The sequence below is a fragment of the Schistocerca americana genome, chromosome 7 (genome assembly GCF_021461395.2).
Source record: "Schistocerca americana isolate TAMUIC-IGC-003095 chromosome 7, iqSchAmer2.1, whole genome shotgun sequence".
Lineage (NCBI taxonomy): Eukaryota > Metazoa > Arthropoda > Insecta > Orthoptera > Acrididae > Schistocerca > Schistocerca americana.
The window spans coordinates 374862859-374890023 of NC_060125.1; the positions used below are offsets into that span (position 1 = coordinate 374862859).

A 27165-nucleotide genomic window follows, 5' to 3' on the forward strand; every position below is an offset into this window, starting at 1 on the left:
CAGGTCGACGGGCACGTGCACCTTCCGCCGACCACTGGCGACAACATCGATGTACTGTGGAGACCTCACGCCCCACGTGTTGAGCAATTCGGCGGTACGTCCACCCGGCCTCCCGCATGCCCACTATACGCCCTCGCTCAAAGTCCGTCAACTGCACATACGGTTCACGTCCACGCTGTCGCGGCATGCTACCAGTGTTAAAGACTGCGATGGAGCTCCGTATGCCACGGCAAACTGGCTGACACTGACGGCGGCGGTGCACAAATGCTGCGCAGCTAGCGCCATTCGACGGCCAGCACCGCGGTTCCTGGTGTGTCCGCTGTGCCGTGCGTGTGATCATTGCTTGTACAGCCCTCTCGCAGTGTCCGGAGCAAGTATGGTGGGTCTGACACACCGGTGTCAATGTGTTCTTTTTTCCATTTCCAGGAGTGTATTATTGCAACAGTGCATATAGAGTACATTCAATGATTACATTTACAGATCAATAGCACAAGCGGTACCAGTTAATGACCAATGCTGAAACACCCATATTGCTATGTGGTGTAAACTCGACGGGCAGCGATGCAGGCGCTGATCGTACAGGTGGCGAACCCACTGTTCTGGAATACGTTATGCCACGCCTGCTCGACAACTTCACGTAATACATTATGGTTTGATTCCTTTAACAAATGTAAGATTTGGTGCGATTTTGTCATATGATGACATGGTTGGAGAACGTGCCTGTTATTTGAAGACAAATGCTTATGTTGTTGAGACAGCAACCAGCCACAAATTTATGTTAACTTCCTTTATTCGAAAGGTACCGTTTCCGGTTTCGTATCATTACGATTCATTGTCAGACGGCTTTACAATATGTGCTGCGTGTTTTACTGATTAGTTATCCTAAAATATAAATAATACATAATTATAAGTACGTCGCCAGATGGTTGAGTGACAGATTTGCATTCTGATGTAAACCACGTGAAATGTCGGTTTGCAGTACTTGTTTTCATATTTTTCGTCCAGCAGACAACGTTTGTAGTTTTCGCCGCATTCAGTCATTGCACACGTCAACTTGCAGAATTGAGCGCTTCAGATTTGTCACTGATAGCATTTCCACCATATTTCTATCGCTAAACACGTAAATATGCGGTGCATGTTAGAAGTCTGTCCTGTGACAAAGCTGAAGTGCTCAGTGATACAAATTTACGTGTTGCATTTCCACCATATTTCTATCATTAAACACGTAGACATGCGGTGCATGTTAGAAGTCTGTCCTGTGACAAAGCTGAAGTGCTCAGTGATACAAATTTACGTGTTGCATTTCCACCATATTTCTATCGTTAAACACGTAAACATGCGGTGCATGTTAGAAGTCTGTCCTGTGACAAAGCTGAAGTGCTCAGTGATACAAATTTACGTGTTGCATTTCCACCATATTTCTATCGTTAAACACGTAAACATGCGGTGCATGTTAGAAGTCTGTCCTGTGACAAAGCTGAAGTGCTCAGTGATACAAATTTACGTGTTGCATTTCCACCATATTTCTATCGTTAAACACGTAAACATGCGGTGCATGTTAGAAGTCTGTCCTGTGACAAAGCTGAAGTGCTCAGTGATACAAATTTACGTGTTGCATTTCCACCATATTTCTATCGTTAAACACGTAAACATGCGGTGCATGTTAGAAGTCTGTTCTGTGACAAAGCTGAAGTGCTCAGTGATACAAATTTACGTGTTGCATTTCCACCATATTTCTATCGTTAAACACGTAAACATGCGGTGCATGTTAGAAGTCTGTCCTGTGACAAAGCTGAAGTGCTCAGTGATACAAATTTACGTGTTGCATTTCCACCATATTTCTATCGTTAAACACGTAAACATGCGGTGCATGTTAGAAGTCTGTCCTGTGACAAAGCTGAAGTGCTCAGTGATACAAATTTACGTGTTGCATTTCCACCATATTTCTATCGTTAAACACGTAAACATGGGGTGCATGTTAGAAGTCTGTCCTGTGACAAAGCTGAAGTGCTCAGTGATACAAATTTACGTGTTGCATTTCCACCATATTTCTGTCGTTAAACACGTAAACATGCGGTGCATGTTAGAAGTCTGTTCTGTGACAAATCTGAAGTGCTCAGTGATACAAATTTGCGTGTTTAACGATAGAAATATGGTGGAAATGCAATCAGTGACAAATCTGAAGCGCTCAATTATGCAAGTTTATGTGTGCAATGACGTGCATGCGGTGAGAACTACATACGTTGTCTACTGGACGAAAACTATGAAAACGAGTACTGCAAATCGACATTTCACGTGGGTCACATCCCAATGCAAATTTGTCACTCAACCATCTTTGTGACGTGCTCATAATTACGTATTATTTATATTTTAGGATGAATAATCAGTAAAACACGCAGCACATATTGTAATGAAAGCATGAAAGCCATCTGACGATGAATCGTAATGATTCGAAACCGGTAACGGCACCTTTTGAATAAAGGAACTTAAATTTGTGGCTGGTTGCTGTCTCAACAACATCAACATTAGTAAGAGTGATTTCAAGTGTGTAGCAGGGGAGTGTCGTAGGACCGTTGCTATTCACAATATACATAAATGACCGTGTGGATGATATCAGAAGTTCACTGAGGCTTTTTGCGGATGATGCTGTGGTATATCGATAGGTTGTAACAATGGAAAATTGTACTGAAATGCAGGAGGATCTGCAGCGAATTGACGCATGGTGCAGGGAATGGCAATTGAATCTCAATGTAGACAAGTTGAGTGGTCTGCCAAGCGAGTGGATTCATTCTTATTTGTCGAGTAACATGAATTCTAGTACTCACACTTAAGTTACAAGTTATCCTCCTATATGATTAATACGCAACGGAAACACGCATCTGACTTTCAGTAATTTACAGAACTATGGCTGCACACTACGCACTGGCAATACCACATTTTCTTTATGTCTTTTATTTAACGACTTTTATGAACACGTGGCCACCGCACTGAATATGACTGGCGCACACATTATAAATTCGGGATATCGTGGAAACTTACAATTCGAAGAAAAACGCCACCAATCTTTTTCTTTTCTCTATCTTATTTATTCCAATAAATTCTCTAACCTAAACACACAAATTCTATAACCTACAACAATGACACGTAAGAAATTCCGCCCAGTGGGCATGGCTTTACAATGGTGAATCTCTATATTATGGTCTCGTAATTACTTTTAACGCTACAGTGCACTTTCTGGATAGGATGGTGGATCTTTTATTATACCTCACACTTCGACTCTCATAATCATCATCACGAAACTTTCCTCCAGACCGAGCGGTACCGAAGGAACAAGCATAACCCACTAATCTTTTGAAACTACCTCGCTACTCTCCCATGCAAACCACACATACCCAAATTACATGACATACACCACACTACAATATGAAATACTACACAAAGAATGGTTACAACATTTTCACTTTCAGCTTTCCCACTTCAATTAATATTTATCCCAGTTTCACACGACACTGCCCCACTTTGTAATTCTACTTTCCTACTGTGAACTCTGGAGATATATGCACGTCTTCCTGTGCAATGCAAGCCAAGTGGCGTTGCTGGATAGACGGCCGACTCACCTTGATTCTCTCTCAGAGTTTAAATCTAGCGTCACACGGAATCATATCACACAATTTAACATTAAGAACATCACACACGCGAGTCCTCAACTGATACCATGGACGAGTACTTCTCTTTATCCTTTGCCTCATACACAGATTGAGACTCACACAGTACTCACCACGTGGAAGTACTCGTCTCTAATTTCAAGTCCTGCACACGCCATTTCTTAAATATTTCAACTTATGGTACACACGCTATTTCTTAAATATTTCAACTTATTGTACACACGCTAGTAATTCAGCTTAACTTAAGCACACGGAAGTATTTAAACTTAATGCTACACGTGGTTTCATTGTGACCGTTGGTCACTTCCGAAGATTCCTACAATCCCTTTAATATTACCTGCCTGACATTTAATTCTCCCCACAAAAGTTCCTGAAATAGAGAAATTAATATTTCAAACTACTCTTAAATATTCCACATGCATACCATGTCTCCACTCTTTCGTCATTACGCAGCACAACTAAAACAGGTCTTAACAGCACAAGATCCAGCGGCAGAGTGCTGAAACATGGCCGTTCCTGAGGTTCTCTCCCATCTCTGTCGAGGTGGGGGAAGCACCTTGCTATCGTATTGGTCAGCCACATTTCAGGCGCTCAAAGCTCTGGTAATTTTCATCTCTTTGGTCCCACCAAAGGTGGCCAAAGAATCGACTCAAAGATGATCATATATTCACATTCACTATCTGCGGTCAGCAGACGACCATACATTCATTCATTTCACAGATCTCACCAAACTGGATGTAGGGATTTACTTTGTGGGAGTGCACATGTGATCAATTAAATAAATAAATTGTCATTCTTTCCCACACTGGTATCCGGCTTCGCTCTATTAATTGAAATTGAGTTATTTTACAAAAAAAAAATGTGTTGTTCTGACAAAAATAATGAAGTATGTTGTACCTATTTTCAATGTCGGGTGGTACTGTACCATTTCAAAGTTTAATGTGCTGCGAATACATAGAAAGAAAGATCCCTTATCATTTAGCTACAAAATAGCAGGTCAGCAACTGGAAGCAGTTAATTCCATAAATTATCTGGGAGTACGCATTAGGAGTGATTTAAAACGGAATGATCATATAAAGTTGATCGTCGGTAAATCAGATGCCAGACTGAGATTCATTGGAAGAATCCTAAGAAAATGCAATCCGAAAACAAAGGAAGTACGTTACAGTACGCTTGCTCGCCCACTGCTTGAATACTGCTCAGCAGTGTGGGATCCGTACCAGATAGGGTTGATAGATGAGGTAGAGAAGATCCAACGGAGAGCAGCGCGCTTCGTTACAGGATCATTTAGTAATCGCGAAAGCGTTACGGAGATGATAAACTCCAGTGGAAGACTCTGCAGGAGAGACGCTCAGTAGCTCGGTACGGGCTTTTGTTGAAGTTTCGAGAACATACCTTCACCGAGGAGTCAAGCAGTATATTGCTCCCTCCTACGTACATCTCGCGAAGAGACCATTAGGATGAAATCAGAGAGATTAGAGCCCACACAGAGGCATACCGACATTCTTTCTTTCCGCGAACAATACGAGACTGGAATAGAAGGGAGAACCGATATTGTACTCAAGGTACCCTCCGCCACACACCGTCAGGTGGCTTGCGGAGTATGGATGTCGATGTAGTGTTGTAAGATTTGGCACTTAGAATGTTTTTCATTTCTGCTCTTCAGTCATGCGAAGATGACCAAAACCGGTGAACCGTGGGGCGTTTACTACTGTTGTTGGTGGAGAGTTGAAGGAGTCATCAAAAGAGAGAAATTCCAGGTGCAGAGCAAAACCACAGAGATGATACACATGCGAGGGACGACGTCGAATGAGAGGAAAAGTCGGAGAGATGGACAGGGCAGAGAAGAGGTGTTCTGCTGGAGGACTCACCGTGTCGTCGGCGTGCACGTAGTTGTTGACGTAGAGCATGTTGGCCCACCAGTGGCTGCGGCAGGCGCGCCGGTCCCAGCCCAGCAGCCGAGACCACAGCGGGCCGCGGCCGGCGTGCGGGGCCAGCGTCGACGCCACCGCCACAGTCGCCGCGTACGACGGCGTCAGCCTGCCGGCAGACAAAACACCGAGCGGCTGAGAGCCGCGCCTCGCTGCTGAGGACGCTCTCTCGTCCCGTCCCACTACAGTCCTCAGGGTGGTACCTAGCTGTCGACTCACAATGAACCCCTTGAGCTTGAGGTCGCAAGTATAGTCTATAGTAAAGCTCATTTCAAAGTGTTGTGTTAACAGTTATGACAGGAAAAATGTTACCTGCTAATGACTCACCATGTGCATCAGAGGGCGACAGAAAATGAGTGTCCGGGACGTGCAGAGTTCAACCTGCTATGTTACACTACTGGCCATTAAAATCACTACACCACGAAGATGACTTGCTACAGACCCGAAATTTAACCGACAGGAATAAGATGCTGCGATATGCAAATTATAAGCTTTTCAGAGCATTCACACAAGGTTGGCGCCGGGACGACATCTACAACGTGCTGAAATGAGTAAAGTTTCCAACCGATTTCTCATACACAAACAGCAGTTGACCGGCGTTGCCTGGTGAAACGTTGTTGTGATGCCTTGTGTAAGGAGGAGAAATGCCTACCATCACGTTTCCGACTTCGATAAAGGTCGGATTGTAGTCTATCGCGATTGCGGTTTATCGTATCGCGACATTGCTGCTCGCGTTGGTCGAGATCCAATGACCGTTAGCAGAATATGGAATCGGTGGGTTCAGGCGGGTAATACGGAACGCCGTGCTGGATCCCAACGGCCTCGTATCACTAGCAGTCGAGATGACAGCCATCTTATCCGCATGACTGTAACGGATCGTGCAGCCACGTCTCGATCTGTGAGTCAACAGATGGGGACGTTTGCAAGACAACAACCATCTGCAAGAACAGTTCGATGACGTTTCCAGCAGCATTGACTATCAGCTCGGAGACCGTGGCTGCGGTTACTCTTGACGCTGCATCACAGACAGGAGTGCCTGCGATGGTGTAATCAACGACGAACGTGGGTGCACGAATGGCAAAACGTCATTTTTTCGGACGAATCCAGGTTCTGTTTACAGCATCATAATGGTCGCATCCGTGTTTGGCGACATCGCGGTGAACGCACATTGGAAGCGTGCATTGGTCATCGCCATACTGGCGTCCCGGCGTGATGGTATGGGGTGCCATTGGTTACACGTCTCGGTCATCTCTTGTTCGCATTGACGGCACTCTGAACAGTGGACGTTACATTTCAGATGTGTTACGACCCGTGCTTGTAACCCTTCATTCGATCCCTGCGAAACCCTACATTTCAGCAGGATAATGCACTACCGCAGGTCCTGTACGGGCCTTTCTGGGACAGAAAATGTCCAACTACTGCCCTGACTAGCACATTCTCCAGATCTCTCACCAACTGAAAACGTCTGGTCAATGGTGGCCAAGAAACTGGCTCGTCACAATACGCCAGTCACAACTCTTGATGAACTGTGGTATCGTGTTGAAGCTGCACGGGCAGCTGTACCTGTACACGCCATCCAAGCTCTGTTTGAGTCAATGCCCAGGCGTATCAAGGCCGTTATTACGGCCAGAAGTGGTTGTTCTGGGTAATGATCCTCAGGATCTATGCACCCAAATTGCGTGAAAATGTAGTCACATGTCAGTTCTAGTATAATATATTTGTCCAATGAACACCCGTTTATCATCTGCATTTCTTCTTGGTGTAGCAATTTTAATGGCCAGTAGTGTAGTTGTCGAGCCACAAAGAGCCCCTAGAGTGCGAGGTCACAAGTTGAGTGTTTAGTAAGGCTCATTTCAAAGTGCTGTGTTAACAGTTATGACAGGAAAAATGTTACCTGCTAATGACTCACCATGTGCATCAGAGCGCGACAGAAAATGAGTGTCCGGGACGTGCAGAGTTCAACCTGCTATGGTACGAGGGTCACTCCAAAACAAATGCGCACTATTTTTTTAAATCTATCTTTTATTTTATATGTTTCAAAGCTTTATAGGTGTGTAGATACATCCTTTACGAACAATATTTTCATTTCTCCACATAATTTCCATTCCTCTCAACTGCCTTACGCCACCTTGGAACCAGCCCCTGTATACCCGCATGGTAAAATTCTGGGCTAACCTGTTGGAGCCACTGTTTGGCAGGGTGCACGAGGGAGTCATCATCTTCAAACATTGTTCCACGAAGAGAGTCTTTCAGTTTCCCAAAGAGATGATAGTCACATGGATTCAGGTCAGGACTGTAATGCGGGTGTTTCAGTGTTGTCCATCCGAGTTTTGTGATCGCTTCCATGGTTTTTTGACTGACATGTGACCGTGCATTGTTGTGCAACAGCAAAACATCCTGCTTTTGCCGATGTGGTCGAACACGACTCAGTCGAGCTTGAAGTTTCTTCAGTGTCGTCACATATGCAACAGAATTTATAGTGGTTCCACTTGGCATGATGCCCACAAGCAAGAGTCCTTCGGAATAGAAAAACACCGTAGCCATAACTTTTCCAGCAGAAGGTGTGGTTTTAAATTATTTTTTCCTTGAGTGAATTTGCATGATGCCACTCCATTGATTGCCTCTTCGTCTCTGGTGAAAAATGATGGAGCCATGTTTCATCACCTGTCACAATTATTCCAAGAAATTCATCTCCACCATTCTCGTACTGTTCCAAAAGTTCGCTGTATACCGTTTTTCTTGTTTCTTTGTGAGACACTGTGAACATCATGGGAACCCACCTAGCACAAACCTTTTTTAACGCCAACACTTTCAGTATTCTGCAAACACTTCCTTCCCCTATCCCAACGTAGCGTGATAATTCGTTCACTGTGATGCGTCTGTCAATTCGTTAACTCTCTGCACGTTGTCTGGAGTGTGTGCAGTACGAGGCCTGCCGCTGCGATGACAATCCTCAATATCGCCGTGCCCGCTTTCATCACGTAACCTGCTTGCCCACCAACTATCTGTACCGCGATCGACAGCAGCATCTCCATACACCTTTTTCAACCTCTTGTGGATGTTTCCCACTGTCTCGTTTTCGAAGTACAGGAATTCTATGACAGCACGTTCCTTCTGACGAACGTCAAGTGTAGCAGCCATTTTGAAGACATGCTGTGACGGTACCACTCACGGGAACAGGTTGAACTAAGTTTGAAAACACGCGGGAAGGATGTATCTACACACTGTAAAACTTTCACACATGCAGAATGAACACTGTATTTTTACAAAAACAGTGTGCATTTCTTTTGGAGTGAACCTCGTATGTATGTATTACACTTCAGAGGGAAAATGGACATCATGGACACTCAAGAAATGTTCAGATCAAACCATAAACTTGCGCCATAAACACCAATGAAAAATGGCGCGCCACAGCGATCATAAAGGTTCACACCATCAAGATCGGAGCGAACTCCTGGGGGTTATTAACCGTGCAGAACGTTCAGCTAGGTATCTAGTCTTGAAGAATGCATATAGATTCATATTGCTGTAACGAGGCGATGAGAACTGATGGAACGTGATGGCGTGCAATCGAAAGCGAAAAAATCCGTACTGGAGCTTACCACAAAACTGGCTATCCTTTAAGGCATAGCTGCAGATACTGCGATGTTGTCTTTTATAGGCACGGAAAAAACAGAAATTTAGAGAATGAATTTGTCCAGTGGTTCCAGGTGGTATAATCGGCAATGGCACAAGCTTTACAGGAGGGATAGTTTGCTCTACAGGAGTATGATTTTCATATGCAGACCAGGTATAAAGAAAAAGCAAGTTATTATGACCAACTAATGGTCAGAAGCACTGCTCATACCTCGGTTGTAGTTCTCTTACGCCCTTTTCCTCACTATTGCTTGCTATGACCTAAATATTCCCTCCTGTACTTGCAAGATCACGCACACGGGAAAGATTCGTAGGGGACAGAGCACCTCCAACTTCTCGCAGCACGATAAGTAACTTTCCAGCAATTCATCATCCACTTTAACAGTCGGCATAATTGTACACGAATGCGTTAAGGCATTGATCTTGATACATGTGTCTTCGTATCCGTAATTCCAGGGTTTCTTCCATATGTGTTTCCCCTTCAAATCCTTATTGGTCGGAGCTGAAAACAAATTCATTATTAAATGGTGGGATAAGTTTGTTTATCTCAACTACAAATTTTCGGGACGATTCTACTGTGCATCGTCAAGCTGACGCTTAGCTTGAAATTTAGTTATCTTAGATCTTCCAATTCTGTAGCACTGTTTGAAGGTTATCCAACCATTTGCTGCTTCTCTTAAAAACACTGTAATCTATGCAGTTTGATGTGCATAAGGTAGTAAGTTACTGTCATGCACATTCTGTAAATTGTATCGAGCGTGCTTGAAACGCGCAAACACTAGCTTTTGTAACAAGTGCGCCTCCAAATAGTTCAAATGGCTCTGAGCATTATGGGACTTAACATCTGAGGTCATCAGTGCCCTAGAACTTAGAACTACTTAAACGTAACTAGCCTAAGGACATCACCCACATTCATGCCCGAGGCAGGATTCGAACCTGCGACCGTAGCGATCGCGCGGTTCCAGACTGAAGCGCCTAGAACCGCTCGGCCACAGCGGCCGGCAAGCGCGCCTTCTCCTCCCTTGAATATCCGTAGATTTTCTTTTGCACTATGTGGTCATACTGCTGTGGACTTACTGGAAATCTGCTCATAATTGTTTTTTTACTACGCTGCTGCGCTGCTGATGATCTTCCACATACGTATTATGTTTAGTGCCCGTTCCTTGGTCAACAATTGTCCTTTATTACGTTTCACCGCAGATGGGATTTGTGGCTCCCTATCCGACAGGGATGATCAACTACATGGCCCGACAGTTGTTTCAGCAGCACTTTCACTTGCTAAGCACGTATCATCATTGTATTCCTGATGTACATTGTCCACCCTCTCGAGCGTATACGACACCACTTACAACACTGACTCACTTTGCAGAAACTCTACTATTTCGTCTGCCGCTTCTTTCTCAGTGTGCGAAATTGCTTGTGTTCCTTTCTGACGAAATGTCAACTTCGGCAACTGTTACTATAGATGTAACGTAATGTTTGCTTCCTTTAATGTTGCCATTGCTTTGCTTTGTATGAACACCACTATCGCTGTAGCACTGTTGCGAATTACTAGTCAACTAAAAAGTTCAACTAAGCTCTGCAGCCTCATGCTGGTCTCACCATTGGCTACCTCGAGTCGCGCTCCCTGTTGCAGTCAATATTGTGGTTGGATGGTAGACAACATGCAGGGCACTGAATGGTGTAAACATCATTGCCCTTTTGCGACCTTGCACTCAAGGGGTTCCTTGTCAGACATTTCGACCAACCTTCTATTCAAGATGCTAGGAAGTTTGACATGGTTTTACCGTCAAACTTCAACATTGGACTACAAACCCAGATTGTTACGTAAAACTGACTGCGATATTCCTTCACCGACGTCAAATTCTGGTGAAGACAGAGGGACAGAGGTCTGCATTGAAGATGTCATCTACAGGCATAACCGAGGGATCAGTCTTATCCTCTGCAGTCTATAACTTCTAATCTGTCTGACAAAAAATGTGAAGCACCTAGAAGGAAGGAAGGTGCTTAGGTAAAACCTCATGAGACGAGAGGGGGTCTGATGTTATTTCAGTGAATACAAAATCGAATCAAACCTACAAATAACTCAGCACCCCACATATCGGAACGACGATGCACCATTTCTGACGTGAATGCATGCACTCATTCCTTTGGGAAGAATGTCACGAAGCCGTTACATCCTCTCTTGAGGCAAGTTGACCCACAATTGTTGTAACTGGCCCTTGATATCCTGGATACTGCCACATCCGAGCTGATGCCACACATATTCTATCAGGGACAGGTCCGTAGATCTTACTGGCCACATTAGTACCACAATATCACACAGACACTTCATGGAGACACGTGCCATGTGTGGGCGAGCATTGTCGTATTGAAAAATGGCACGACGGTACTGTCACGTGGAAGCCAACACATGAGGGTGCAGGATGTCCGTGACGTACCGCTGTCCCGTCAGAGTTGCTTGAATAAGTACCACACCTGACCTAGAGCAATACCCTGTGGCTCGCCACACCATGATGACATGAGTAACACCATAATGCCTCTCCACAACATTGAAAGAACGGGATATCTCTGTATGTCGTTGCTATACTTGCGAACGGTGGGAGTCCGGGGTAGCGCAGAACCGCGATCCACCACTGAACACCTGTTACGCCAGTCATCAGTGCTCCTTGCTTACCGGTCACAGCAGCACTCCAAACGAAACCAATTGCGGCATTGACGGCAGCCCACACATGAGACGGTAATTCCATAGTCCAGCTGCTGTTAGCCTATGAACATTGGTGCGGGACGACTCAGAATGTTGCAGGGATTCCATTGCAGATGTGAAGCTGTTACGATCTGCTTTGTGCAGAATACGGCGCTCCTCTCTTGTCGGGCGCTAAAGACTACACTGTTGAGCGCCCATAACACCGTATCCATCCATCCATCCATCCATCCATCCATCCGTCCCTCTCTTGTGGCAGTCAAACGTATTAGATCTTAAGTTTGACGACGAGTATGGCTGCCATCACGTTCCCACGCAGTGCCACATTGGGGCACTGTCACATCCGAATGCCTCACATATCGACATAATGTGCGATTAGGTGAGCTGGCCAAATGGAGATCTACAATGAGGGTCTTTCCAAACTCTGTTACTTGCTGATAATACTGTCTCACACACTCACAGTGATCTGACACTGATCATGCCGCTTATATACATTACCAGACCTGGCAATAGCAGTAAACACGAACTACACTAATGCAGTCTGTGGCCGTTCCAGCTGTCACAAAGAACTGACACTATGATCATTTACACACCTGCCGAAGGCATGTACATGTCAAAGTTAGATTGGCATCCGATGATTTCTTCTGCTTGCTCGACTTTTGTATCAGGGATTGTACGTGAATGACATTCCGACCCTGGAAAATGTGATGATTGCACAATTTGGATGAATTAGCCATAACATTCTACGGCAACAAAATAAATTATTCAAAATGGTTCAAATGGCTCTGAGCACTATGGGGCTCAACTGCTGTGGTCATAAGTCCCCTAGAACTTAGAACTACTTAAACCTAACTAACCTAAGGACAGCACACAACACCCAGCCATCACGAGGCAGAGAAAATCCCTGACCCCGCCGGGAATCGAACCCGGGAACCCGGGAACCCGGGCGTGGGAAGCGAGAACGCTACCGCACGACCACGAGATGCGGGCAATAAATTATTCAGCTGCTGTAATTGTACTTGAAGAACTCTGGTATTATAAGCCAAATCTTGATGATTTAATACGACAATTCAGGGAAGCATATAGAGAGTTTGTGTTTATGCCTAATGGAATAAGATGTGCACATAGGTACTACGATTTTAGGCAGGGACGTTATAGGCTTTGTGGTATAACTACTAGAGCCTCAATATACAAAACCTCAAAAGTCATACCTCAGACCAATGGCTGTTCCCACACCGCGAATAACGTTCAAAGCCTTCAAGCTCAGATTGTGGCAATAGAAGGATGGTGTAGGAAGAACAAAATGCAACTAAAATCCCAGGAGTGCACTGCTGGTTTATTTTAGCTCAAAGAGACGCATGAACGGCAGTCACATGACCAAAACCTATGAAATATCTGATAAGGACGTATGACACAACATTTACCTTTAACGATCATGTCCAGTACAAAACACGACGTATCATTCGCATGACGAAGATGCTACTGCCCTTATTCCTAGGTAACGAAGTGGGAACGAGCGCGAAAGTACTACTGTATAAGGCCACAGTCCTAACAGTAATTCTCTGTCGTAGCTCCTCTTGGAACCTCGCCAGCGAGTACCAACTGCGGAAGATACACGTCGTCCCAAACGAAGTCGGGTGGTACTGTACCCTTTCAAAGTTTAATGTGCTGCGAATACATAGAAAGAAAGATCCCTTATCATTTAGCTACAAAATTACTCAGGCTATATTAATCAGTATTTGCGAATGAGAGCACTTAGCGACTTCCAACAAACTGTACACATAATTTCAACTTTCACGAAACTTTTTCTTTTTTTTATGTATATAAAGTGCATCATACAGTCTTCGCTGCTGCATGATTACAAGTAGCCAGCACTAGAACGTAATGGGGCGGATTTTTCAACGTAAGTAACCAAAACATCTTCACTTTAATACTTTGTTTCCATCATTTAAAATCAGCGTGAGGCATAATTACAGTTAAGAAAGACATTGTCTCACTTCTTGTTTTGGCTGCAGGGCACCACCACACCAAGGAAATTTCATCATTTGAGAAAAAAAGTGAAAACTAATGTAAAATGTATATTAACGCGACCCAGCCGACTGAAGATGAACTTGCAATGTCCGGAAACGGTAACGACGCTATTTAAATAAATAAACAGCATTGTAAAAAGTGGCTGGATGCTGTCATCTTCTATGTAAGAGTCAGCATCAGTAATATTTCTTTCCAAAGCATAACTGCATATTAGAAAAATGTACTTCACACTACAGAGTTCACCCCGCAGCAAATAAGGCTCTCAGTGATCTCTGCCAAATCTTCAAAATGAAACTGATGTTTTATGGCAGTGCCAAGCGGCAGGGATTGCTATTAAAAAATCCGTTCCACTACAGGGTATCCCAGGAGGAATGGTCAATATTCAGAGATGTGACAGGAACACTCACTGGAAGCAAAAATCTTGAGCGGACATATGACATATTCCGAATAGTGTCCGAAATAGAACGCATTTAATATACATATGTTTTTGGGCTAGTTGCGTCCAGGTACGTATCTTACAGATCCAGCCTCTTTTAAGTTTCATTCTAGCCCAACGTACCTCGTTGCTTTCAGCGTCTGCGCGACATATCTTTCTGCCATTAGACTAGCCCGCTGAGCGCGCATTTAGCCATGGTGCGTTGTGAGTGAAGCAGGGCGAAGGACTGAGAGTGTATCGGAGAGAAGCGCTGGTTAACTGTGTTTGTACAGGGTGTTTCAAAAATGACCGGTATATTTGAAACGGCAATAAAAACTAAACGAGCAGCGATAGAAATACACCGTTTGTTGCAATATGCTTGGGACAACAGTACATTTTCAGGCAGACAAACTTTCGAAATTACAGTAGTTACAATTTTCAACAACAGATGGCGCTGCGGTCTGGGAAACTCTATAGTACGATATTTTCTACATATCCACCATGCGTAGCAATAATATGGCGTAGTCTCTGAATGCAATTACCCGAAACCTTTGACAACGTGTCTGGCGGAATGGCTTCACATGCAGATGAGATGTACTGCGTCAGCTGTTCAATTGTTTCTGGATTCTGGCGGTACACCTGGTCTTTCAAGTGTCCCCACAGAAAGAAGTCACAGGGGTTCATGTCTGGCGAATAGGGAGGCCAATCCACGCCGCCGCCTGTATGTTTCGGATAGCCCAAAGCAATCACACGATCATCGAAATATTCATTCAGGAAATTAAAGACGTCGGCCGTGCGATGTGGCCGGGCACCATCTTGCATAAACCACGAGGTGTTCGCAGTGTCGTCTAAGGCAGTTTGTACCGCCACAAATTCACGAAGAATGTCCAGATAGAGTGATGCAGTAATCGTTTCGGATCTGAAAAATGGGCCAATGATTCCTTTGGAAGAAATGGCGGCCCAGACCAGTACTTTTTGAGGATGCAGGGACGATGGGACTGCAACATGGGGCTTTTGGGTTCCCCATATGCGCCAGTTCTGTTTATTGACGAAGCCGTCCAGGTAAAAATAAGCTTCGTCAGTAAACCAAATGCTGCCCACATGCATATCGCCGTCATCAATCCTGTGCAATATATCGTTAGCGAATGTCTCTCATGCAGCAATGGTAGCGGCGCTGAGGGGTTGCCGCGTTTGAATTTTGTATGGATAGAGGTGTAAACTCTGGCGCATGAGACGATACGTGGACGTTGGCGTCATTTGGACCGCAGCTGCAACACGGCGAACGGAAACCAGAGGCCGCTGTTGGATCACCTGCTGCACTAGCTGCGCATTGCTCTCTGTGGTTGCCGTACGCGGTCGCCCTACTTTTCCAGCACGTTCATCCGTCAGGTTCCCAGTCCGTTGAAAATTTTCAAACAGATCCTTTATTGTATCGCTTTTCGGTCCTTTGGCTACATTTAACCTCCGTTGAAAACTTCGTCTTGTTGCAACAACACTGTGTTCTAGGCGGTGGAATTCCAACACCAGAAAAATCCTCTGTTCTAAGGAATAAACCATGTTGTCTACAGCACACTTGCACGTTGTGAACGGCACACGCTTACAGCAGAAAGACGACGTACAGAATGGCGCACCCACAGACTGTGTTGTCTTCTATATCTTTCACATCACTTGCAGCGCCATCTGTTGTTGAAAATTGTAACTACTGTAATTTCGAAAGTTTGTCCGCCTGAAAATGTACTGTTGTCCCAAGCATATTGCAACAAACGGTGTATTTCTATCGCTGCTCGTTTAGTTTTTATTGCCGTTTCAAATATACCGGTCATTTTTGAAACACCCTGTACAAGCACTAGCTAAAATGCCACTCGTCTACACTAATGAAGAATACGCAGATACCATGTATGTTTATGGCTTCTGCGATGTGGTGCTCCTGCTGCTGCAGCCGAACAACATCATCAGCGCTGTCCGACACGTCGAATTCCTGTTCGTAGTGTTTTACCAGACCTTTCAACACAATGGGTAAAAGAGATATTCTTCCACGTTCCCATTTTTCTTCTGAACGTGTAGTTCAACAACCTGTGCAGGAACAGCAGTGATGCAGCGTAATCCTACTGTCGGCACATGGCGACTTTCCGCACGTATCAGAGTCCCAAGAGCAAGTGTATGGCGAACATTACATGCGGAAAACATGCACTCATTTCGCATACAGTGTGTCCACAATTTTCACATAGGCGACAATGCCACACGATTTGAATTTAGTCTCTGGTTAAACGACAATCGTCATTTGCTTCCAGCCGGCCGGGGTGGCCGAGCGGTTCCAGACGCTACAGTCTGGAACCGCGCGACCGCTACGGTCGCAGGCTCGAATCCTGCCTCGGGCACGGATGTGTATGATGTCCTTAGGTTAGTTAGGTTTAAGTAGTTCTAAGTTCCAGGGGACCGATGAGCTCAGAAGTTAAGTCCCATAGTGCTCAGAGCCATTTGAACCATTTTGAACCATTTGCTTCCATTAATAGTATTCCTTTATCAAGCCACGTTTACACGGAATGGAATGAAAAACAGAAGTACTAATCATCGACGGTCCCAGAAAAATCCACACACTACTCCAAGTTCGTTTTTCGATCAATGTTTGGCGCGGCATGATCGGTAACGTGTTGATAGGTTCATCATTTCAGAAGGGCGATTGACGGGACAGAATTATTTGCATTTTTTGAAAAATTCATCTATTGAACATCTTAAGTAGGTTCGTTTGTCCACGCGGAGTGCAATATGCTGCCAGCAAGACGCAGTTCCTTCATATTTCAGCAAACGCGGAGGAAATATCTCAACAGCGCTTACCCTAAGCGTGTTAGGACCATTAATCGGCCACCAAGATCGCAGCTGCATTAGATTTCTGTTTGTGGGATTGGATGAAGTGTGAGCTGTACAAACGAAAGGTCAATATGCGAACTGAACTGCGTTTTCGCGTCATGGACGCTGCTCTCCTCATTAGGGAACGTGCACAGGCATTCAGAGGAACAACACAACATGTTCTCTCAAGAGTGCACAAATGCAATGAAGTTGACGGTGGGAGATCCGAGCATTTACCGTGAATTGTATTATAGCGGTAAAGTGACGTGTACGATATTGCTTGGAGGTGAATATGTTACAAGTACATATTTTTGAATTGATTTTTTGTAAAATGCATGCTGTAATAATGTTTCTTGTGTAGGTGTGTACACCTGACAACGTACTGAAAATACAGAAAATAAATAACAATCAACATTAAATGTATTCCTCATGGGACACTCTGTATAACAATGAAAACTGTGATATTCTCAGTACGCTATTAATACTGCATGTAATGTCCAGATGAGAACGTCACCTTCCCTATTGCCTTTGAACAAGAAACACATGAAATTTATTTCTAGTTATAACTCATAAAATGCAAGTGGAATGGTTAAGGAACCTCAGTGACCTCTAAAGCGAATAATGTATCAGGCCCTCTCCATTATTCCGAATCAGTAGTAGTCGATATTATTATGAAGCAAGGCGAACGGGTAAACTGCGAAAGAGGCCAGGTTCAAGTGAGGGCGCTTTCACGAATACAAAATGTTTGTTTTAGTATTCAGCTGTCTCCAAGACAAACTAGCGTTCGTACAATTTCTCGTTAGTTATGAATGGAACAAACAGAACGAGTGATTTTACGATACTTCTGTTTTGCCTGCACACTGGCTCCAGTAATAGGTATTACAAAGTAAAGAAAAATTCAAAAATAAACATAGTGTAACAAAGAAAAAATAAATTGACGGTACCCAAATATGGGGCCAAAGGCCTTAGCTTTATGCGCCTGTGCACAATCCGATAAGTTCTGAATAGAACTGAGAATCAAATCTTTTTAGACGTATTTCAGTAACTGTCAATAAATTCTACAATCTAAACAGACGCACTAAGTCCGCCTTAAGTTTCGTATCATTAAACTGAAAAAAAGTATTTAACAGCTTGCTTTTGTATATGCTCTTTTTTAAAACAGACTTTTTAATGTATAGGCAGACATAAAAGAACTGAACTCCTCCCGAACAGGCCTAGAAGTCTCGAAGGCACCGACCGACCGCCACGTCATCCGTACCCCATAAGCGTCACTGGATGCGGATACAGAGGGGCAAGTGGCCAGCACACCGCTCTCCCGCCGTATGTCAGTTTACGATATCGGAGCCGCTATTTCTCAGTCAAGTAGCTTCTCAGTTTGCCTCATAAGAGCTTAGTGCACCGCGCTTGCTAACAGCTCTCGGCAGACATAAAGCACACCAGTGGCAAGACGCAATCAATACCTTCACTGCGCAATAACAATGGTGAAGTCACTGATGACAGTGCGACTAAAGCGGAGTTATTAAACGCGGGTTTCCGAAACTCCTTCATCAAAGAAGACGAAGTAAATCTTCCTGAATTCCAATCAAGAACAACTGCCAAGATGAGAAACATAGAGGTAGATATCCTCGGTGTAATGAAGCAGCTTAAATCACTTAATAAAGGCAAGGCCTCCGGTCCAGATTGTATACCAGTCACGTTCATCTCAGAGTATGCTGATAAAATAGCTCCATATTTAGCAATTATATACAACCACTCGCTCACAGAAATACGCCTACCTAAAGACTGGAAAATTGCTCAAGTCACACCAATACCCAAAAAGAGAAGTAGGAGTAATCCGCTGAATTACAGGCCTATATCACAAACGTCGATTTGCAGTAGGGGTTTGGAACATATATTGTATTTGAACATTATGAAGTACAACTAGCTCTTTATTCTCATGAAGTAATAAGTGCTATCGACAGAGGATGTCAAATTGATTCCATGTTTTTAGATTTCCAGAAGGCTTTCGACACCGTTCCTCATAAGCGTCTTCTAACCAAACTGCGTGCCTACGGAGTATCGCGTCAGTTGTGCGACTGGATTCGTGATTTCCTGTCAGAAAGGTCACAGTTCGTAGTAATAGACGGAAAGTCATCGAGTAAAATAGAAGTAATATCCGGCGTTCCCCAAGGAAGCGTTATAGGCCCTCTATTGTTCCTGATCTACATTAACGACATAGGAGACAATCTGAGTAGCCATCTTAGATTGTTTGCAGATGATGCTGTCATTTACGGTCTTGTAAAGTCATCAGATGATCAAAACGACTTGCAAAATGATTTAGATAAGATATCTGTATGGTTCTAAAAGTGGCAATTGACCCCGAATAAGGAAAAGTGTGAAGTTATTCACATGAGTACTAAAAGAAATCCGCTAAATTTCGATTACGCGATAAGTCACACAAATCTGAAGGCTGTAAATTCAACTAAATACTTAGGGATTACATTTACAAATAACCTTTAATTGGAACGATCACACAGATAATATTGTAGGTAGAGGAAACCAAAGACTGCGATTCATTGGCAGAACACTTAGAAGGTGCAACCGGTCTACTAAAGAGACTGCTTACACCACGCTTGTCCGCCCTATTCTGGAGTATTGCTGTGCGATGTGGGATCCGCATCAGGTAGGACTGACGGATGACATCGAAGAAGTACAAAGAAGGGCAGCTCATTTTGTACTGTCACGAAATAGGGGAGATAGTGTTACAGACATGATACGTGAACTGGAGTGGCAATCATTAAAACAAAGGAATTTTTCGTTGCGACAGGATCTTCTCATGAAATTTCAATTACCAGTTTTCTCCTCCGATTGCGAAAACATTCTGTTGGCACCCACCTACATAGGGAGAAACGATCATCACGATAAAATAAGAGGAATCAGGGCTCGCACAGAAAAATTTAAGCGCTCGTTTTTCCCGCGTGCCGTTCGAGAGTCGAACGGTAGACAGACAGCATGAAGGTGGTTCACTGAACCCTCTGCCAGGCACTTTATTGTGAATAGCAGAGTAATGACGTAGACCAGATGGACACCCAGCCAACTGCGAGACCAGCCCGACAGCGCTTAACTTCGGTGATCTGACGGGAACCGGTGTTACCACTGCGGCAAGGCCGTTCGTCAAAGGTAGATGTAACGTAGATTAATTCGAAACACTATGAAGACTGTTAAAATTGCACAATCATGAAGGCGACATCGAACAAACGTCAAATTGACATGACGTGTGCGAAATGGTTGGTTAAGCAAATGATTAGGGCAACAGTACAAAATAGGTTTGGGCTTCTCATTCAGAAGTCGCATTTAAATGCTGATTGATTTCGACACTGTGGTTTATCATTCCGCAATATTGCTACTCTCGTTGTTCGACGCCATGCCGGATCGCAACACTCCCACACGACTGGCGCGTGAGAAGATGGACATACGAGGGACATTCAATAAGTAATGCTACACAATTTTTGTTTCGGCCATTGAAAAAAGGCAGAATTTGTTGTGGAACATCGCGGAATATTCTTGCTTCAGCCCCTATATTTTCATGAAGTTCCAATAGATGGCGGGTGTAGGTGGCCTTCAAAATGGGGTCTGTAACAGGGGTGCGTTCCAAACAGAGAGATGTCACTGAGTTTCTTTTGCTGAAAAACTAGAGCATCGCAGATATTTAATGCGCTTGTATGATGCCTACGGAGACCAGGCAGTGAACAAAAGCACCGTAAGCCGTTGGCCGAGGCGTCTCTCATCATCGCAACAAGGTCGCGCAAACCCGTCCGAATCCGCGCGTTCCGGCCAGCCGCACACAGCTGCGACTCCTGCAGGGTTCGAACCCGTAGTCACTGTCATAACAGGTTACTGACGGATCACAATCAAACTTCTTGCTGCACAACTGGACGTCTCTGTTGGTAGTACTGACACAATCGTTCACAAATTGTGGATTAAAAGTGTGTATCCTCTGGAATCCTCGCCGCCTAAAAGAAGAGCATATAAAGCAACCAAGGATCATCTGTGCGGAATTGCTAGCGTGTTACGAGGCTGATAGCGACAATTTTTGTCGAACATCGTCACAGGCGGTGAAATATGGTTTAGTCACTTCGAATAGGAAACTCATGGAGTGGCGCTACACAACCTCTCCTCCGAAGAAAAAGTTCAAAGACGCACCCTCAGCCGGTCTTCTGGGGCTGTAAAGTGGTAATTCTGCTTGATGTCCTCTCTCATGGTGCAACGATCTGTTCTGAAGTGTTTTGTGCTACCATTAAGAAACTGAAGAACCGATTTTAGTGCGTTCATCGCCACAAAAATGCAAACGCAACGCGTCACACAAATCTGCCAGCCGAGAAGATCTCACCACTTCATTGGACTTTTGTTCAAATGGTTCAAATGGCTCTAAGCACTATGGAATTTAACATCTGAGGTCATCAGTCACCTAGACTTGCCGTGCGGTTCTAGGCGCTACAGTCTGGAACCGCGAGACCGCTACGGTCGCAGGTTCGAATCCTGTCTCGGGCATGGATGTGTTAGGTTTAAGTAGTTCTAAGTTCTAGGGGACTGATGACCTCAGAAGTTAAGTACCATAGTGCTCAGAGCCATTTGAACCATTTGAACCCCTAGACTTGTTGTTGTTGTTGTTGTTGTGCTCTTCAGTCCAGAGACTGGTTTGATGCAGCTCTCCATGCTACTCTATCCTGTGCAAGCTTCTTCATCTCCCAGTACCTATTTCAACCTACATCCTTCTGAATCTGCTTAGTGTATTCATCTCTTGGTCTCCCTCTACGATTTTTACCCTCCACGCTGCCCCCCAATACTTAATTGTTGATCCATTGATGCCTCAGAACATGTCCTACCAACCCATCCCTTCTTCTAGTCAAGTTGTGCCACAAACTCCTCTTTTCAACGCCTCCTCATTAGTTATGTGATCTATCCATCTAATATTCAACATTCTTCTATAGCACGACATTTCGAAAGCTTCTATTCTCTTCTTGTCCAAACTATTTATCGTCCATGTTTCACTTCCATACATGGCTACACTCCATACAAATACTTTCGGAAACGACTTCCTGACACTTGAATCTATACTCGAAGCTAACACATTTATCTTCTTCAGAAACGCTTTCCTTGCCATTGCCAGTCTACATTTTATATCCTCTCTACTGTAGTAGACTTAGAACTACTTAAACCTAACTGACCTACGGACATCACAGACATCCATGCCCGAGGCAGGATTCGAACCTGCGACCGTAGCAGCAGCGCGGTTCCGGACTGAAGCGCCTAGAACCGCTCGGCCACAGCGGCTGGCGACTTTTCCTCATCACCAACCCTACAGTCCGGATCTCGCACCTTCCGACTTCCATCGCTTTGGCCGAAACAAGGATGCACTCCGCAGGAAGCACTACATGGATGATGGGGAGTTTATTGATGTAGCAGGACATTGGTTTCGACGTCGACCAGTAAGGTAACGTGAGGATGTAGCACTGAACGGAGATTACGCTAAAAACAGAGTTTTGTAGCCAAAATAATAGGAAATAAGATGGTGTATTGGAATCATGAATAAAACCAACCTGCATTGCGGAAAAAAATATGTTGCATTATTTATTGATAATCCCTTGCATTTTTCTATTGGCTGCGCAAGTTCGTGTAACCACGTCACGTACCTTCAGTTAAATGTTTGTACGCCCCCGATAGCTGAATAGTCTGCGTGACCGATTGTCAATCCTGTGGGCCCGGGTTCGATTCCCGGCTGGGTCGGGGAATTTTCTCCGTCCAGGGACTGGGTGTTGTGCTGTCCTCATCATCATCCTATCATCCTCATCGATTGCAGGTCGCCGAAGCGGCGTCACATTGAAAGATCGGCACCATGCGAACGGTCTGCCCGACGGGGGTCCTAGCCATGTGATTAAATAAATAAAGTCATATATTGGGTTTGTTCGCAACGAGGCAGGTACCCACACGGAGAGTACGACGCTGCCTGCAGCACCAGCGACTGTCATCAAGGTGATCATTTTTGTGTTTTCTCTTCACGTGACAACAGAAACACGCAGACAGTAGTAGTCAAGCGACAACCCTACACATGAGTCCACAACTTTGCCTTTTCAGATAAGTCTCTCTTCTGAGTATAGCATCAGGTTAGGGGTATCAGTACGTGGAACCTCCGAGGAGAACGAGTGTTGCGAGATTGTATTCGTCATCTTCACACTGGCCCAGTACTTACGTGATGACATTGTGCGCCACTGGGTACACAACACGATGATTTCTGATTAACATAGCCGATAATTTTTACAGCAGCCGTTACATTTCTGACAGGATGAGGCCGCTGACCATGCTCTATTTTCAAGGTTAGTGCTGCGTTACATTTCAACAAGATAATGCAGTACTGCTCGTACTGACCTGACGACCCCCGACGAGGAGGGAGTTCGACTTTTATAATGGCTAACGCGTTCTCTGGATTTCTTATCTACTGAAAATATGTTTTCACAGGGTGCCGAGATACCAGACCGCTTTCCCCTGGCAGCTCCTACAAGTGATGCCGGCTGGGTTAGAGCCATTGTTTTAGCCAGAGGTGTTAGCTCTGTTATTGATAGCCTTGCTGGTATTGTTATTTCAGTTACCACTAGTGTTTCCAGAATGAGATTTTCACTCTGCAGCGGAGTGTGCGCCGGTATGAAACTTTCTTGACAGATTAAAACTGTGTGCCGGACCGAAACTCGAACTCGGGACCTTTGACTTTCGCGGGCAAGTGCTCTACCAGCTGAGGTTCGCAGAAGAGCTTCTGTGAAGTCTGGAAGGTAGGAGACGAGGTACTGGCAGAATTGAAGCTGTGAGTGCGGGTCGTGAGTCTAGCTTGGGTAGCTCAGATGGTAGAGCACTTGCCCGCGAAAGGCAAAGGTCCCGAGTCCGAGTCTCGGTCCGGCACACAGTTTTAATCTCTCATGAAACTTACATACCACTAGTGTGATTACGGTGAGCCGGTAAGCCCCAAATAAACTTTATTTACGAATGGATGAGCGACAAAGGTAGGTAACATTGTCCAATACATCCGACACCAGCAGCTGTTGGCAACCACCCAGAAGTATCGCTTTATGTGGAGCAGATATGGATGTGCTGCTCAGATATCTGCACTGCAACAGCTCGATTGAGCCATCGTCTGCTTTCTTATTAACCTGAACACACAGCAATATACGCATAGTACACAGGGTGACTAATACACTCTGAGATAAAAAAAGAAAACGACGCACTACGAAGGAATTGTCCGAATGGGACAGAAATCGATTGATGTGATGTACAGACAAAATTCTGATTACAAATTCAGAAAAATGATTTACTGAAGGGAAAGAGCTTCACAAATTGAGAAAGTCAATATCACGTTGGTCCACCTCTGGCCCTTATGCAAGCAGTTATTCGGCTTGGCATTGATTGACAGAGTTATTGGATGTTCTCCTGAATGATATCGAGCCAAATTCTGTCTAATTGGCGTTAGGTCGTCAAAATCCATAGCTATTTAGATGCTCCAAATGATCTCGGCTGAGGAGAGATCCGGCAATCTTCCTGGCGAAGGTAGCGTTAGGAAAACACGAAGACAAGCAGTAGAAACTCTCGCAGCGTGCGGGCGAGCATTATCTTGCCGGAATATAAGGCCAGGATGGTTTGGCATGAAGGGCAACAAAACGTGGCGTAGAATATCGGCGACGTACCGCTCTGCAGTAAAGTGTCGCGGACAACGACCAAAGGTGTCCTGCTATGAAAAGAAATGGCACCCCGGACCATCGCTCCTGGTTGTCGAATCGTATAGTGGGCGACATTCAGGTTGGTATCCCACTGTTGTCCTGGACGTCTCCACGCACGTCTCCCGCCTGGAGTCTCATTGATTGGAGTAGAATTGCCTTCAGTAATGAGTCCTGCTTTGAACTGAGCCCCGATGACCAGCGATGACTTGTCTGGAACCGCTCCGGCTGGCAGTGGTATACCAACCTGACTGTAACTCCCCGTAGAGCCTGAGAGTCAGGAGTGATAGCAGGACCCCTTTGGTTGTCATACACGGCACCGTTACTGTCGAGCTGTAAGTCAAAGATATTCTACACTCCATTTTGGTGCCCATCAGGGTAGGCCATCCTGGGCTTACGCTCCAGCAAGATAATGCCAGTTCTCACATGGCGAGACTTTCTGCTGCATGTCCTCGTGCTTGCCGAACCCTATGTTGCCCAGCAAGGTCGCTGCAACTCTCCACAATTGAGAACATTTGAAGCATTATAGGCAGGACCCTAAAATCTGCTCAGGAATTTGACGATCTAACGCCAATTTGACAGAATTTGGCACGATATCCCTCAGGCAAACAGCCAACAATATCAATCAATGGCAAACAGAGCAACTGCTTGCTTAAGGGGAGGTTTACTATCTTTGGCCCGAAAAAAAGCATGTTTTTTGAGAATTTTTTTCTCGGGATATGTTATAGATATCAATGTCAAATTTGGTCAAAATGTTTATTGATATTTCCTCTACAAATTTTTTTGATCGGAAATATCGAAGAGCAAAGGCGGAAGTGCCGTCGGAACGAAACAAAATTTCGATGTAGACCTCCACAGGTCATCCGGCTCGTCTGAAATCAAAATTGAGTTGACGTTAGCGAAGTATATAAGATTCTTTAGGAGTTGTACCTCGCTTAAGTTATTTGGACCATAGGGAACAAAATGCCGGCCATTTGAAAAATATAGGGTTTTTCCATCGATTTTTCGACTTCGTCGGCCAAGTAAAACTATTTATAGTTGATGGGTCGGAATAAAAGTGGTATAGCTCCTAGAAAATTTAGTTATCTTCGTTGGAAACAAAGAAACATGCCAATCGGTTCAGTAGATTTGAAGTTACCACACAGCGCGGTAAAAAAACGTCATTTCGAGAAAAACGAGTTTGAAGTTTTGATTACATATCAATGCAATATTATGCAACGTACGTTCAATCTGCTATTGCGGGTCCATAAACTAGTCCTTCCTCTTCCTCATAGAGGGCGTTCTGCTCGATCTGGACTATCCTGCGCTGCTTCAGAGCCGCTCGTACGGCCGGTGACAAGTGGTTTTCGGCCACTTGAATCCGGTGGTCTGCCGAATGCTTGGCGAACTGCGTCGAATAGAGTCCCAGGGTGACGTCCATCGCTGTCATGGTCTTCAGAATTGCTGAATACCCTTCGTTGAAGCTGCTCACTGCCAGGAAAGTCGCAATCTCCACAGTCTTCGCACCAGAATGCAAATGCTTGGGGGCTAACTTCCAAACACACGGGTTCAAACTTTCATTTGAATTTTGTGTGTTTCCTCCCAAACACTGGTACAATAGCTCGTCCTCAAAAGAAAAGGACGATTTCAGGCAGGTGCATTTTTTTGTTCAACCGCGAATAACAAACATTTCCGTTCCGTATTCGGAAAAACCGTTTCAGGGGTGGATTCTAAACACTTTTATTGATCCAAAAATTCAATTAAAAAAAATCGATTTTTTGAACCAAAAGATAGTAAACCTCCTCTTAAGGGCCATAGGTGACCCAATCAATGCGTTAGTTACTTGCTCAGTTTCTCATCAAAATATCATCCAGTTTTTCTGAAATTGTATTTATACATGTACATCACATCTACCGATATCTTTCCAATTTGCGTAATTCCTTCGTGTTTATTTTTATTTTTTAAATGTAATTGTATGACTCGAGAGTTACGCTCTCACGTCACAGCCATACGAACATGCCATGGTAATTCCCAGATGTGAGACTTAAAAGACCTTAGGCCCGGACTGAGACTGCTTTACTGAGGTTTAACGCTGTTCACATGTCTTGCTAAACTCCGAGGACCCTGGAAACATAGTGTGTCATGGTTATGGTTATGGTTTTTGGAGACCCTACTGCCTTGGGCGAGTCCATGGATGGTCACCATTCTGTAACATGTT

The 27165-nt window shown here is 44.6% G+C and overlaps 1 protein-coding gene across 1 annotated transcript in view; it reads right to left on the bottom strand.

The window, feature by feature from the left end:
- The window catches only part of LOC124622951 (nose resistant to fluoxetine protein 6-like), a 185072-nt gene that overhangs the window by 104945 nt on the left and 52962 nt on the right, over positions 1 to 27165 (bottom strand). The window contains exon 6 of the mRNA XM_047148741.1: positions 5537 to 5705. Within this exon, the coding sequence (XP_047004697.1) occupies positions 5537 to 5705 (169 nt within the window). The remainder of the gene's footprint in view (positions 1 to 5536; positions 5706 to 27165) is intronic.